Source organism: Schistocerca serialis, chromosome 9, assembly GCF_023864345.2.
Source record: "Schistocerca serialis cubense isolate TAMUIC-IGC-003099 chromosome 9, iqSchSeri2.2, whole genome shotgun sequence".
Lineage (NCBI taxonomy): Eukaryota > Metazoa > Arthropoda > Insecta > Orthoptera > Acrididae > Schistocerca > Schistocerca serialis.
This window is the reverse complement of record NC_064646.1, coordinates 299066941-299084484: the sequence shown is the minus strand read 5'-3', so window position 1 is coordinate 299084484 and position 17544 is coordinate 299066941. Positions and strand designations below refer to the sequence as shown.

At 38.2% G+C, this 17544-nt stretch overlaps 1 protein-coding gene across 1 annotated transcript in view; it reads right to left on the bottom strand.

The window, feature by feature from the left end:
• Nucleotides 1-12860: 12860 nt before the first annotated feature.
• LOC126418606 (mevalonate kinase) overlaps nucleotides 12861-17544 on the bottom strand; it is a 37622-nt gene continuing 32938 nt past the window's right edge. The window contains exon 4 of the mRNA XM_050085439.1: nucleotides 12861-13988. Coding sequence (XP_049941396.1) covers nucleotides 13713-13988 — 276 coding nt within the window. The 3' untranslated portion in view covers nucleotides 12861-13712. The remainder of the gene's footprint in view (nucleotides 13989-17544) is intronic.

The following is a 17544-nucleotide window of genomic DNA, read 5'->3' as shown; positions in this document are numbered from 1 at the left end:
ATAGGGTTTCGGAAAAGTGACTGTGTTGCACAGTGTCTTTTTCTGTGTTACAAGTAGAAAGTTTGATCAGAAAATGTAGTATCAGGTTAATTATAAACTTAGTCCTCCGTTTTCTGGAAGGAAACTAAACAGGTGGCTGCTGAGGTTTCCATGCACAAGTGCAGCTTCATACATCACACTTAATCCAAATTATGTATTTCTGAAAACTATCCTTACATCATCTTAAAAATTTGCTGCAAATAAAACTGAAACGAGAACATACTGCAGCTCTTCCATAAGAAACTGATGCCAGTTTTGTCTCTGTACATCAAATAGTTTGACTGAGGGATGAAATGTAGATTGCACATTTGTTGTGATCAGAACATGGCAACTCTTCTCCGCACATCCACGTGTTCCTGTTGAAATGTTGATCCTAAAGTATGGTACTTTTGAACAGACTATGATATAGAACAGATATTACTTTGACCAGACTGGATGCTTCCAGTAATCAGCAGTCCAAGTAGCTTCCTACCACAAGCATTCAGATGTAAACTACATTGTGTAGGATGCAATTCAGTGGTATCCATGCGGGAATGCTCCTCTCTTCTTTAGTGACTCTTGCATGTCTGGATTACCAAATTTCACAGAATAATACCTTCAAGGTCTCAGTTGTATAGCTGATGTCACGCTGCTTGCCTGCACTCTCATTTCTGATCAATTCCCTACCAACTACTACTATACAGCAGAAAGACTTATTTTTTGGTGTTTAAAACCCATCGTTTCTACACTTAATTGTACATTCTTTCCTGAACTGAGGAACTACTTCTGAACTTGTTACGGTTATGAGTGCTTTTGTCCAGTTTACAAATAGTTAAAGCTATTGGAGATATCTAGTCTGAAGCTCTCAGTCTTGCAGCATCTCCAGGGACTTTCTGCTAGTTTAATATGTTTCTTGGCGTGCTGAATTCTTAATTGTATGTCTCCTTTGGAGTCACACTGTTGATCTAAAATGGTGCCTATGCATTTGAAGATGGGCACCAGACTTCTGATCTATCTCAAACATTACTGCTGCCACCTGAAGGTGACCACATAACAATTAACTGCCAATTTGTTAAGAAGTTTCAAGATTAACTGCTCTTTCTTGTAAAGCAATACTGAAATCACTTTGACAAGAAACACTAGGTTACAGCACTCCACATGAAAACAATTCTGACATTGGTATCACTGATTTTAATTCCTTATTATTTTGCATTAGTTTTCACACAATAAAAAACTGGTTGAGGTAAGTGATTAATGATAACTGTTCTGTCATCAATAAGCATTTTGTGATTCTTAACACCAGTATATTGCCTAAATAGTTTAAAAAATTAGAGTTGTCATTGTTTTGTTGTTGTCTTCCGGTTAGTCTGTTAATGTCTCTTTCATCTCTGCATAACTACTACAACCTACACCCATTTGAACTTGCTTATTACATTTGAGCTTTGGTCTCCACAATTTTTACACCCCACACTTCCTTTTATCACCCATTAATCCATTGGTTGCCATATTGTACAATGGAAAAGACAATTCATAGTGAAATGTGTGTTATTGTAACTGTATTATTCAAAATAATTCAATCAGTGAGACCTCAGTTATCACTGTTAATTAACTGATTCATGCTATCCTGCACTTCACCTCAAAGTAGTCATCATTCAATGATTTAACTGTCCAAAATGAGGTCCATATTTTGCACTTCTATCAGATCTAGCTCCATTCACCAGCTAGTTATCAACTATTATGAAAGATAAAATTGCTTTCAAAGATGAAATCATTCTCCTTTTTCTCCACGAGATGCCGTCTCTTAGTGAAAGTTGGTGGTCCACAGAACTTGCTCTGATCTTAATAGTGCAGCATGAAAAGCTTCTTCTGTTGGTCTACTATACCATATTTGAATGTCTTTCAGCCACATATTTGTAAGTCTTCAATGGTCTTTTGACCTGTATCATTCCTTCAGTAGTAAATTGTAATAATTTTTGTCTCGCCTCTCATATGTCACAAGTGTTGCGTCTTTCTTCCTTTTACAAGGTGCAGATGTTATTTTTGCTTTTTTATCCAGTGAGGGACCTCAACATTTTAAATATCCCTGCATTCAGGTGACATTGATAAAAATACTCGTGTATCCATCAAGCAGAACACAGAAAATGTTGCACAGAACATTCTTGTTCTCAGTTCTGACCTCATGAGGAATTTTCTCATGTTGAATTGCTTCTTCACCTGTTGAATTCTTAATTTTATGTCTCATTTGGAGTCACACTGTTAATCTAAAATGCTGTCTCTGCATTTGAAGGAGGGCACTTGTTCAACTGTATTAACTTTTACTGAAAGATCTGTTTGGATCTTACTTTTAGAGAAAACCATAATTTTTGTTTTGAATGGGTTAACAGAATATCTGAACTCTTCGGTTCTTGATATAAAGTAGAGTGGATTAAATACTATCAAAATATCCAGATAGAGTTGTCCGAAAATTCTTCAAACATGACAACTGGATAATGTACTGAACACACAGGAAGATTTTACGGCATTTTATTATTATTATCAATTGTTTTAACATTTTATACTGAATTCTCATATAGTTCCTGTCTCAAATTTAAATTCAGCACCTTTTAGCTTATGAGTCAATGAGTCTACTCGAAAACATTTTTCTCAAAGGTAGTAGTAATCTGGAATGACACGCCTTATAAAAGCTAGAGAAAGATATCCAATGTACTTGTAAAATGCCTCAATAATATCTGTCTCTTGCTCTTCTGCAGCCACAGTCCACATCACCTTCTGTTTTGATATGCCCTACACGTCAAGACATTATTTCTTTATTTTTCTTGTCTTTTGTGTAATAAAAACATTAGGTGCATTGCACATAAACCAGATATCACACTATGTTGCATTTACATACTGTCATATGTCTTCTGTAGGAAACTAAACAAACCTTGTGTGAATGTTATGGCTTATATATATTTTGATTTTGTAATTAATGTCTTATTAGTCAATCATGATATTATTGCACGTGGGAGTGAGGGCACTTCAGTCAGCTTATTGCGAGTTTTTATGATATTTCAGGAGGACACACTGAAAAACTTGACAGTATATGTACAACTGTCTGGAAATCATTCACAGTGCCATACATTTTCTTTAGTCATCACAGTAATTGTTTCTTGTAAAATAACCACGAGTTTCTGACAATGGCCTTGGGATGCCAAGTGCAATAATATCATTGTGGGGTAGTGCCTGACCATTAGAACATTTTTGTTTACCCTGATATTTAATTTTAAATATATTAATGTCAAAACTCTTACTAAATCTATTAATATGGTTATAAATGGATAGATAAAAAACATGTACTCACCAAGCAGTGGCAGGGGAACACACACACACACACACACACACACACACACACACGCAAAAGGGTTAACTTTTACAAACTTTCGGAGCCAGTGGCTCCTTCTTCTGGCAGAAGAGTTGAAGGGGGAGGAAGAGGGGTGAAGAAAAAGGACTGGAGAGGTTTAGGGAAAGGGGTACAGTTCAGAAAAGTTTCCCAGAACCCTGAGTCATGGCAAATTTACTGTACGGCATGAGAAGGAAAGATTGATCATTGGGGACTGCACCAGATGAAATTTGAAAACCAGAGAGCTTAAAGGTGGAAGACAGGGTAACATGCAAGACAGAGACTACTACTAAAACATCATGCAAAAATTGATAAGAATGAAAAGCTAAGTGCATTATATGTAACAGACGTGGGAGCGGAAGGGGGGGGGGGGTGAAAAATAGGCAGGTCAGAAAATGAAAGATGTAGAAAACTAAAATGGAGTAAAGAAAGGAGTAGTTACTGTGAAGAAATACTGAAACAGAAGGAATTAAGGCAGGTGGGTGGTGAGAACCAAGGACATGTTGTAGTGCTAGTTTCCACCTGTGAAGTTATGAGAAACTGGTGTCTGGGCGAAGAATCCAGATGGCACTTGTGGTGAAACAGGCACCGAGGTCATGACTGTCATGTTGTATGTTGTGCTCTGCAACAGGATATTGTGTGTTGCTCGTACACAGCCTGTGCCTATGCCCATTCATACTGATTAATAACTGGGTGGTAGTCATGCCAGTGTAAAAGGCTGAGCAATGTTTACGTAACTGCTAAATCATGCCCTGAAATGAGATACATTCTGGCTGAGTTTTGCCCACCACATCTCGAATAGCTTTTCATCGCCCTCCCAATCTCTGCAATATACTTATCAGACCCAATGCTCCTTCTGCACCCATCTCCCTGCCCTATAGTTCCTACCCCTGTGATCATCCCCACTGCAAGACTTGCCCTATGCAGCCTCCTACCATCACCTTTTCCAGCCCTGTGACTGGCAAATATACTATCAAACAGAGAGCCATCTGTGAAACGACAAGTCATTTACCAGCTGTTATGTAAACACTGTTCAGCCTTTAACATCGGCATGACTACCACCCAGTTATTTAATCAGGGTGAATAGGCATAGACAGAGGATGTATACAGGCAAACCGCAATATCCTGTTGCAGAGCATGGTGTACAACATGACAGTCATGTCCTTGGTGCCTGTTTCACCACACGCACCATCTGGATTCTTCCCCACGACGCCAGTTTCCAGAACTGCAGAGGTGGCAACCAGCACTAAAACACGTGCTTGGTTCTTGCCACCCACCTGGCCTTAATATACGTCATTTTCACCTGTCTCAGCATTTCTTCACAGTAACTACTCCTTTCTTCATTCCATTTTAGTTTCCTACATCTTTGATTTTTGCCATCCCCGCTCCCACTTCTGTTACATACCAGGCACTTATCTTTTCACTCTTATTAACCTGTGCATGATGTTTTAGCAGTAATCTCAGTCTTTCATGTTATACTGTCTTCCACCTTTAAGCTCTCAGGTTTTCAAATCTTGTCTGGTACAGTCTCCAACAACCAGTCTTTCCTTTTCGTCCCATTCAGTAAGTCTCCCCTTGACCCAGGATTCTGGATGGCTTTTCTGAATTGTACCCCTTTCCCTAAACATCTCCAGTCCTTTTCCTTTGCCCCTCTTCCTTCCCTTCAACTCCTCTGCCAGAAAAAAAAGCCACTGGTTCCAAAAGCTTGTCAAAGTTAAACCTTTTGTGCCTGTATTCCCCTGCCGCCACTTGATAAGCAGATTTTTTATCTATCCATTCACATTATATTGTTACTAACTGATTAGCTTTCGCTGTTATATTAATATGGTTGATAAGATATGACAACTATGTCCAAGACTAACTTTGGTAGACAAGTTGACTCGTTTGTCATTGTGTCAGAAGAGTAATACTACAACAGTCAAGAGTGCCTGCAGGTGCTACACAACATTATATGGCAAATCGTATAATGCTACTTTGTCACTGCAGGCGAAGATAAAATGACAGCAACTCAGTACAGCATACAGAAAAATGGAAAATTATTAAACAAGAATGTATTTCAGTTACAGAATCATAGACTTTGCACTCACAGCATACATTATTTAACAAATATTGTAACTCCTAAATCACTGTGCTTGCTGGTTTTCTTTATTATTGTTACTTCTGAAAAAGAAATCATAACAAGTTTTTTTCATAACAGTAGGCTCAGACAACAACTTCACCACCTGTGAAATAATTCATCAAGAAGTGTAGTATTCTTTCTTAACCTACAACTACCAGCACGTGTCTCACCCACTCCCAATCCCTCTCTCACCCAGTCCCAATCACAATTACAATTACATCTAAGCACCTTCTAATCCCAGTCCCAATTTAATTGTGAGCCTCTCATCTAATCTCCCTACTCCGAAGACGTCCATTCTGTTGACCTATAACTTTCAGTCCAACACTTGAATTCAGTCACATTGTTCTAACACAAAATCTCCCTCAACTGGAAATTCTACTTCACCACCCACTCCTACCACACTGACAAAAAAAGTGCATTGAACCCTGCCTCAAAGAGATCAAATCCAAATCCAATAGGGATCTCCTTATTCCTCCAAAACTGAACTGTCCAAACATTCCAAAATTTCTTACTTCCGGCATTACCTCCAAAATCTTGAACCTTGGTCCTCCAGTTTAGTCTCTTGGCAACTGTGAACTGCAGGTCATTTCCTTGCAACAGTTTTCAAAGTGGCAACTGAATGCATATTACTCGGTCCAGTCACATTAATGTGACTGCAACCTTTGTTCGATGTCATGTGCAATAATCACTCACAGATGGCAGTGCAGATGTCTTCGTAATGCAGAAACGCAGCAATTTACCTGACTCCCAGATAGGCATAATCATTGGCTTTTGGACCAAGGATGAAAGCATTTCCAAAATGTTAGGTTCACCACCTGTCACACTATTTATGATACGTTATCTGGTAGATTTTTTCATCTACCATTTTATTTTTTTCCTTGCTCTTGTTAAGTTATCACTTTATCAGCCCCTACTACCATCTCTAAACAGAAACATGTACAGTGTAATCTGAATAAATGTGTCCCAGCTATGTATGGAATATACTCCCACACTGTTAACACAACCACCTCTGGTCTGGATTACCCCTACACAGTCTGCACGTTGAACACCTCGCTGGACCATCAGTGAAAAATCTCACACATAATTTGAAAATTGTGACTAATCAGACTATACTACATGCCTCCAGTCAGCTACTGTCCAGTTTGTGTGTTGTTAAGTTTAATGTAGTGTTATGTGCCGCTGTGAGCAATGGCCATATGCAAGGTATCAAACATCAAGTGATCACTGCAAGCAGTTCCCTCCACAATGTTCACTCAGAAATTGATTGTGATGGTCCTACATTCACTGACAACACTACTGGGTTTCAAACCAGTTGTCACTGAAAAATGTAACTCTCATCTCCAGGCCCTGTTGGTTATGATCTTTTCCTCTGATATGTTACACGGCTGCAAGTGATACACCATTCCTTGAAAATACATTACAAATGGTTCAAATGGCTCTGAGCACTATGGGACTCAATTACTAAGGTCATCAGTCCCCTACAACTTAGAATTACTTAAACCTAATTAACCTAAGAACATCACATACATCCATGCCCAAGGCAGGATTCGAACCTGCGACCGTAGCAGTCGCATGGTTCCAGACTGTAGTGCCTAGAACCGCTCAGCCACCCCGGCTGGCAAAATACATTACAGTCCACATTCATACAGCAAATAATTGGGAAGGTCCCCTCCTGGTGTGGTCATGAGCACCAGGGTAGTGTAGAATGGCCTGCTGCGCAGCACTCTTGAGCTCGCAGGATTCTCTGGCCCGACCTGCAGCATCTGATGTGCCAGCTCATGGCTCTGTGCTGCCTCAGCCTGCCGCAGCCCACCACAGTGGGCAGGCTGCATCACGAGCAACACTAGGTAGACATCCTGACTACTGAGCCCACGGTAGCAACACGTCAAACTTTACTATGCAGCATGCGTGTCCCACCATCACCTGCTCTCACAAAAAGATTTTTTTATTCACAGTTGCCTTGCATTTGTTAGATATTTTAAATGGCCACGACTCCCTTGTTACTTTCCATTACTGGCCCTGCTGCTCAGTAATCTGACGTAAATCAAACATACATAACAAAATGTGCAATAAACAAAAACTTTTTCACCACTACAAACAATGGAGAATGAAACTTAATGTCCAAAAATAGTTTTAGTATGTTTTTTCACTTATTCTACTCTGATAGAATTATCATTAATAAAAAAGAGGCTGCAAAAGTGACCATCTTGCACTGAGAACGAAACCAGCAGAACTAAAATTTCTTTGAGGTGCAGAGCTAGATGCTTGTATACAAAACCTTTTCCTTGTGAGCTTCTGAAGAGTTGGAAAATTTTGCCCACTCGTTTTCCAGTAAGAAGCCACATTTTCTTCCATTTTGCAGTTCTGATTGAAATATCTTTCCAGTTTGTCTATAGAGTAAGACTGCCTTTGACATCTGCCCACAAAGCACACTTCTTTACTTTCGCTGGTAGTGTTTTTGTGGAAGTTGATGAAAGAACTCTCTCTTCATGGCTCATACATGCCTCTTTCACCAAAATGTCTTTTACATGATTGGAAAAATACGAAAATCTTCTAATATACCATTTTGCAAATCAGCAATAATGTGAGCCCTATTCCGAATATGGAAGTTTATTGAAAATAAAACCCAATGTCCTGTTGTTGAAGCTATTTGAAGTATTTCATTGAATTTCAGAGCTCCACTCAGGTTCACGAATTCGATTGGGTGATCTGATGACATTTTCTCACATATTCGGCTGTTCTGTAGACAAGGGAATATCGAATCTGAGCCTATTAGGCCTATACTCGATTCTGTGAATGACGTTGTTTTTGATTGAGTCTGCAGTGCCCTTGAGAAAAGGCCACTGGGGAGCTAATGATGTAGCAATAAATGGACTGTATGTCTCACCTCTGCCATGACTTCATGTCTCGTCCTCAAATATCATTTTTAAACGATGGTTAGCGAAAAGTTGCTACTTCTTGGCACTTCTGTTCAATTATCATTACCTCTGAGTAGAATTTGAGATGTCTACACAAAGCTCCTATTTCAGAGGCTCACCTGTCCTGAGGTGCCTAAGCCAAATAATGTGTCATCTTTCAAGGCAAAACAAGGTGCAGTGCATGTGAATTTCTCGGATGCCTCCCTGAAGGGCTGCAAAAATCCTAATCTTTTAAAAGACTTGCTATAAATTAAATGATAACGTATAAAAATTACAGTACAGTAAGAAGAGAAATTAGTTTGTTCATCAGCGTAATATATATTCCTTCAATTCAAGCCTTTCATAAGCTTTTCACACACAGTCAAATACTGACTTTCCTCCTATTCTAACATTATCAGCCAGATATTCCAGAGAGTATCACAGGACTATTCCCACGATCTACCAACAATATTGAGAAGGCCACTGTTCTTTGCATAAATGACAAGTTCTTCTCCCAAGTCAAAATACAATGATCTTGTGGACAATTGATGCATATATATGCTGGGTTAAAAGCTTTTCATGCCTCTGTATTTAGCATATGGCAACAATAATTCAACTACGAATAATTACGCAGGGCAAAAACAATGTTAGAACCTTGATCAGTCATAAAAGGCTTCTTGTCTTCCAAGCAGTGCCATGAATACCAAGTGGCATAAATAGTCTTGACAATCCTCTTCAAATTGTATCATATTTTCAGTTCATCTGTGAACTGGGTAGTAAGCAAAACACGATATCAGAGTTCAGTCAGCAAAATAGGAGACTACATGTCAGATAATGATTTCTTCTTGTGCTACATCTCCGCATGTCTGTAGTGGCTGAGCATCCATCTTTTAATATACAAGGAATTACCTCATGCATAATAACATCTCCTAGGCTTAGCACTATCTGCAATGTGTTGTGACACAGTCAAGGGATACTTTTCCATTAGTTGCACGTGTTGACTAATGTCTGAATAGTTCCATATGACCTTACGTCTTGTGCACATACATCCATGCATTTATTGACAATTATCTTTTGAGCATTCGTCATCCTCACAAGACCTTTGTTTATCTATCTCTCTCATACACACACACACACACACACACACACACACACACACACACACACACACACACATCACAAGAAATGTGCAAAGTGACACTTGGCCATTCTGCACGAGTGTAAATTTCACTGAACAGTGAACAGCACATGAAGTTTAACATTTTCCATGCTCTATAGGCTTAAATACTGTCCAAATTGAACTTCTGAGATTTGTTTCAGGATGTGAAGTTTGCACTCTGGATTGATTAATTTTTCTTTTACTTCCCTTTTTCTCAACATGCTCTCCTTCCTCCACAAACAATGTTTAGTTCCTGTGCTCATTTTCTGTGTTAAGGAACAAATGGAGAAGTTTCATCACTCCACTAAGCACTGCTGTACTCATCACTCATAGACCAAAGCTCACAGCAGCATCAAAGCTAACATTAGCCCGTAGTCTGCAGCATACCAGTGCTTGCACACAGCACTACTCGGGCCCACGTGGTAACATAATGGGCTTACTCAGTGCAGAGCTGTGTAGCCACAGTCTAAGGGCTACATCTCTGTGTGTGAATACCGAACCCATAGCACACTGTTGCTTACGTGCCAGACTGCTCAGCTCATGCAGTGATGTCATGGGCTCGCCTCATCAGAAAAGGTTTTAGTCAAGTGCGCCTGCAGCTCACAGGCCAGGCCTCTGTGCACTACTCTGATGAGGAAATCAATCCATGACAGCTCCCATCTATCATATTCATGTCACTTGAGAACTTATGGTTGAGTATGTTTTCTAGATATACACTCCTTGGTTAGACACCTCTACGAACAAATCACATCCAAATTAGTGGTAAAATAACAATTAATCAAATATACGAGGTATGTCCACAAAGTAAGTTCCGTCTGGTTATATACAACAAACGTGTACAGATACAGAAAAAATATTTATTCTACAAAAATCTACAACTGTTGAACTACTTTTCTACATCACTTTTGAAATTTTGTAGGCACTTGTCATAGTGTGGCACAAGTTTTTGTATGCCTTCTTCATAGAAAGTTGCCACCTGTTCATTCAGCCACGTGGTAACATGTTATTTCAGCTCATCATTGTTGAAGTGGTGACCACTTAGGTGTAAGAAGAGATGAAAGTCGCTAGGAGCGAAGTCAATGCTGTACAAAGGATGATCAAACATGTCACAGTGAACCAGTTCATCAGTAACCACAGACAGGCATCCACTTCGTTCTTTGTTGTGCACTTGATCATGTCCTTCATTGAATAGCCTGACCCATCTTCTAACCACTGAATCACTCATAGCATTTTGTCTGTAAACCTCGCAGATTTGCTGATGAATTTCCTTTAGTTTAACTTTCTTTGCATTTAGAAAACAAATCACAGATCTGATTTCACAAGCGGCAGCATTTTCAATTACAGCTGACATTATAAAGAAGCACTACAAAGCACATAGCAGCAGCAGCAATCTGAAAATGGCGTACATGTCTTCTCCTTGAGTCAGAGTAACTGCCGCATATGCTCAGAATGCGATCGTAGTGCTGACGCGGATAGAAATAGAAACGGAGCTTACTTTGTGGATTACCCTCTTAATTGCTCAAAATTAAATCAGCTTCTGTTACACAGTTCTGCTTACTACCATGAACAAAGCCTACAGCTGGAACTGCAACACAGATAAAAAATGATGGTGTCTGAATTCCCATCACTATAATAGTTATCAGACAGATTAATGGGAAATACACAAAGAATGTAATGGAAAGGTAGTGGTATCATCGTGGTCCAAGATATCAGCCCAAAGGGTTGTGTGCAATTAGTGCAGTTTGTGGAATGATTCATAAGATGCGAATAATTATTGTAATATTAAATTTTTAAATTAATCAGGCCTATAAGTAATTATGCAGCCAACTGCATGTTTGTAAACTTTCAATTAGAAGTCAGGCCACAGCGGCCAGGAGCAGAGACAGTGGCCATGTGGTGGGAGTTGTAAGTATGTGAGTTTATTTCCGCAGGCCTTTTGACCGAAAGCTAAAATGTTGATGTCTTTTCAGTATGTCTATCTGTGACTTAGTGCCTCCTCTATGTGGTGAATAGCAATCTATCCTTTTCGTAATATTGTTTTTAATAAGAACTATTGTGATATTAAGCTGACATGCCTATTACTGTCCAAAGATCTGTGGACAAATAAACAGCTAAGTATAAAATTACTATGAGAGACAATGGCTGGGTCACATTACTGAGAACTAATCCTAGCTTTCGGAACCTTTAATTCATTCCTTAAGACAGAGGACAAATTTTGGAAAGTTGGGAAGAAGTGGCAATTGCTCAGACCATGGATCAGATTATCTAGCTAAATTTTGTATTAAAATTAGTAACACAATGCACAACTGAATAATGAAAGTTTCATAGGTTTCACACCACAGTGATATTGATAGTGTTCTTTGAGTTGAACAATAAATGGAGCAATTTGAAAATATAAAAGTTTTTATGAAATGAGCAATAAATTGCTCCATTAAGTTTAGCGCAAGCCTCTGCTAGATATGAAGATGGATTGGAAGTGGGAAGGACGTCTATCGCACGCACACTAAAATAATTAAGTTGATGGGAAGAATATTTACCACAACAGGGGAGAGAGTTCCAAGAGACTAATGATGTGACTGACCATTACCTACTTACACATAATCAAAGGGGTAGGGATACGTATGCACTCAAAACTGAAAGCTGAATTTTATTCTGTACACTCAGACTCTAGTTTCAATTTAAACATCTGCTTTGATAATAAAATTGTCTGCTACCTCCCTCAATGACTCCATGAATGTAAGCAATCTTATTGAATACCACTTCATTAGTTACCTAATCTGCCCATCTCATCTTCAACATTCAGAAGCTTCTATTCTCTTCTTGTCTGTCCCGTTTATCGGTAAAATTTATACACAGCACAAATAAAATTTTGTACTTCACTTTGTGTCATTTATTTTAATCATGTCAGTTAAATTTATAATTTGCCTTGAATAATGAAATGGAAACATTTGATAGAAGGGATTCTTGCTTCAAGCATTTTATGCTACTACAAGAAACTTCAATTCTTCTATTTAATATAGTGAAATACTGCTAGATTTTTAATGCCATCCTGTGAATGCTATTAATCATATAATATTACATTAAAAAAAAAACTGTAATTGATCTTGTCACCATACTGCTAGCACTGCAATAAAAACACACAGATTTGGCACAATACATTAAACCATTTTTCATCACATAGTAACATTGATGATTTGTGTATAGAACATAGTACACAAATTATATACCACAAAATTTTGTTCTTTTCTACAGGAAAAGATGTGCACTGTATAAAAGAAAAAAATGCAATTAAAATAAATGCTGTTTATATGTAGCACGATTATTAGGTACATAAACAGGTTTTCTAAATAAGTGTGATTTCTAGCTGGCTCCAGCACTCAGCTTTGCACATAAAAATATTTTTTTTTCAAACTATTGCTAAATATTTTTCTTTTTGTTCTTTGTCTGATCTTGCAAATAACATAAATGTAACAATTCTCAAATGGTGAGCTCATAGATAAAAGCCAAACATATACATGCCCAGTACATAAACACATACATACCCAGTACATCATAATTATGTAAATAACACAACAAAACTGAATACACATCAAAGGCAAAGAAATAACTGCTTGATGCAAACATCAAGTTATTCAAAGAATTAAATACATAAGTATTTTAGCATGAAATTAATATCAATATCATTAAAATTGCCATTGATATTTTGTCAGGAGCATTTTTCTAGGATTTATCTCCAACACAAAAACCTGAAAAAATTTAATAAAATTAAATAAATGACATTCTGCTTGAAAATAAGACATAAGTTATATCAGAGGGGCATATAAATTAATGTATTTGAAAAGCACCCGTTTCTCTGCAAATTTTACGCCAGCACAAAAAAATTTCATTCCAAACTTCTTTATTCCTTTCCAATATTGTATATAAAATAGAAATTATAGACTCCAACTGATAATCTACAGAGGATTTTCTACTAGATGAAAAACTTGCATCCACTGCAAGCATTCTGAATATTAATCCATATATGAGCATGATTGGTGCCAATTTACATGATAAATGATGATACATTGCTTCTATACATAAAGCACATCTAATATTTTGACAGTCTGAAGTAACAGAAACAAATATTTTACAGCAACAATATCAAATAGTGCCCTGCTCCTCCTGAAGCATAACACCTGGACCTGCAATCCCAGTTTCAGTGTAATGGAAATTATGCTGTGCAAGTAATCTTTTCAGCAGCTGAACTCTGTTGTCTTCTACTGATGGTGACAAAAACACAAAAGCATATCCTCCACCACCAGCACCAGTCAGCTTTGCATGTAATCCAGCAGTTGCAGCTAACTGCACAACTTCATCAAGACGAGGATGAGATACTCCAAGAGCTTTCAACAGCGACTGATTTATGTCAACCAGTTCCTGAAATTAATTTTTTAAAGTTGTTTCATTTCATGAAGACCGGCCATGTAACAATATTATAATTATTATTACACTTCACACAAGGTTCAGTAAAACAAATGGCAACACATCCAATTCAGTGAAATAAATACACTCTTTGCTGTAATTTCCTGCTACAGTCAAGTTTCCAAACTTCTGTCAGGCACAGTATGTCAGTGTATATAATTTAATGATAGAGTGATTGAAGACAGCAGCTTGTGGTAGAAATAATGTGCAATGTTTTTTGGAAGCGTTAATGGTTCTTCCCTTTTTAGATATAAATCAATCACAAGGGCTCGTCAAACAGGTAGCAAGGCGAGGGGTACTCTAATATCTCCAGATGTCATCTCTCTAGTATTTTCTGCTGTGTCACACTGAAAATTACACTGCGATATTATGGAGGATAATAGGGAACATTTTTCATGATTTAAGTCTGTGTTATCTGTTTCACTTAACATTGTGGGAAAATATGGAGGTTGGGCACAGGATATATTCTAGTATACAACAATGCCTGTTGATCCCACATGAAAAAAATGAGTACAGTGTACCATTCTGACAGTCACAACTGGTGTGATAACCACTTTCACATCTGTAGGTTCTTAGGATCAATCATTCGATTGTCAATTCAACTGCACTTCAAAAACAGCTCTAACTGCAAAAATTACAATAATTATTAAAGTAATACTTTGCTTTCTATCTCATGACTTCGCTGGTGAATGTATTAATCTATCTAGACTTTTCACCTTCTGAAACAAGACCTAGGGTTGCCAAATGTCTTGCTTTTTCCGGACAGGTCCAGCTTTTCAATGTTCCTTTTAAATTTCTGGTCAGAATTTTTGGTTTTTCGAGAAGTCCAGTTTTCTTGTAAAAGAGCTGCATTTCATCATCTAATGAATTTCAGTGTAGCATAATTGGACTGAATTATAAGCCGCACACATTTAGCTATATATTTTTAGTGAGGTTTGGGTGTAACTGGAGAAATGCTGCAATCATAGTTGATGGATACAATATCTTGATTTGAGGTACTGCAGTTTGTCAAGCACTGTCTTGATATTTCCTCTGTGTGTCAAAGACAAACTTCACAATGCGATCTTCATGAATGTATATGCACCAACAGAAGAATCAGACGAAGACATGGCAGAAGATTTCTACAATTAGCTACGAGATGTTTCGGATAGAATACCTAGATGTGACTCTAAAACACTCCTTGGTGACTATAATGCCAAACTCTGCAGAGAAGAGACACCCAGAAGCATGTTGTACAGTAAGGAAAGTCTGCACGTTAAAACTAGTAATAACAATATGATGGTTGCCCAATTTGCCCCTGCCAACAATTTAAAGGTAGTGAGTATCCATTTCCCGAGGCAAAATGTCTACAAAGTGACCTGGAAAACACCAGTAAGAAATGAAGCAAATCAAAGAGACCATAACTGGTACCGAAGAAACAAGCATCTGGCAAGGGAAATGTGTGCACTTTTTGAGGAGCTAAATCAGATTCTGGCAGTTACCTAGCAGGAGGCAAAATGAGGCAGAAACTTGCTGTAGCTGCCAAAGGGAGTAGTACCAGAGTAAAGAAATGGAATATAGAACAATTGAAAGATAGGTCCACTGTTCAAGAGTATCAGAATGGACTGAGACAGGGGTTACAAACAAAAGATTATTAAGACAATATAGACAAAGAATGGAACTCAATCAAAATTGCCATTCTGACAACAGCACATTAAATACTCAGGGAAACACCGAGACTAAGAACTGAAGACTGCTATGATGAATGTAGACAGGCAGTGGAACAGAGAAAGGAAGCAAGACTTAAGTGCTTACAGTGAAAGACTATATCAAATTAAGCATTTTATAATGAAAAGAGGATAGAAGCAACAAAGGTATGTAGCAGAAAAAAAGGAAGTCATAGGGAGAAAGGCAGAGGAGATGGAAGAGCACTATCAAGTAATGAGAGCAGAATACTTCATACGAAAATTAAAGAAGGAACTCAAAAACATAGACCAAAGATAACAGCATGTAAAGACAAAGAGGGAAATTTGCTGACATAAAAACAAGACTTCTGGACAGATGGAGAGAATACTCAAGGGAATTCTGGAGGGAAATCATATCAGGAGTGTGCTGCCACTCTGTTACGCTGCAGATCCAGAGATATATGAACAGACATTAGAGAAGGTAGAGCATTATCTAAAAAAAACTCCAAAGCCCCAGGAACTGATGGAAAAAGTGCAGAACTATTGAAAAATGGGGGAACTGCTCTTCATAAGTGAATCCACAAACTTATGAAGTTGATATGGAAGCAGGAAAGAATCCCAGAAGGGTGGATCTTAGGGGTAATCCAACCAATCCATACGAAAGGAGACAAGACTTCTTGTTTGAATTACCATGGAATTGCCCTGCTGAATGTAACCTATATGATTCCCTCTGGCATTACCTACAACAGGCTAGTTCCATATGCAGAAGAGATTCTAGGACAATGTCAGTGCGGATTTTGGCCTAATAGGTCAACAACAGATCAGGTATTTGTGCTGAAGGAAATACATGAAAAAGCATTTGAGTATTATATTGAACTTCATAACTTCTATGTATAGCTAACACTTGGTTCAAGAATCATAAAAGAAGGTTGTATACATGGAAGTATCCTGGAGATACTAGAAGGTATCAGATAGATTATATAATGGTAAGACAGAGATTTAGGAACCAGGTTTTAAATTTTAAGACATTTCCAGGGGAAGATGTGGACTCTGACCACAATCTATTGGTTATGAACTGTACATTAAAACTGAAGAAACTGCAAAAAGGTGGGAATTTAAGGAGATGGGACCTGGATAAACTGAAAGAACCGGAGGTTGCACAGAGTTTCAGGGAGAGCTTAAGGGAACAATTGACAGGAATGGGGGAAAGAAATACAGTAGAAGAAGAATGGGTAGCTCTGAGGGATGAAGTAGTGAAGGCAGCAGAGGATCAAGTAGGTAAAAAGACGAGGGCTAGTAGAAATCATTGGGTTAACACAAGAAATATTGAATTTAATTGATGAAAGGAGAAAATATAAAAACACAGTAAATGAAGCAGGCAAAAGGGAACACAAACGTCTCAAAAATGAAATCGACAGGAAGTGCAAAATGGCTAAGCAGGAATGGCTAGAGGACAAATGTAAGGATTTATCTCACTAGGGTAAGATGGATACTGCCTGCAGGAAAATTAAAGAGACCTTTGGAGAAAAGAGAGCCACTTGTATGAATATCAAGAGCTCAGATGGAAACCCAGTTCTAAGCAAAGAAGGGAAAGCAGAAAGGTGGAAGGAGTATATAGAGGGTCTATACAAGGGCGATGTACTTGAGGACAATATTATGGAAATGGAAGAGGGTGTAGATGAAGATGAAATGGGAGATACGATACTGCGTGAAGAGTTTGACAGAGCACTGAAAGACCTGAATCAAAACAAGGCCCCGTGAGTAGACAACATTCCATTGGAACTACTGACGGCCTTGGGAGAGCCAGTCCTGACAAAACTCTACCATCTGGTGAGCAAGATGTATGA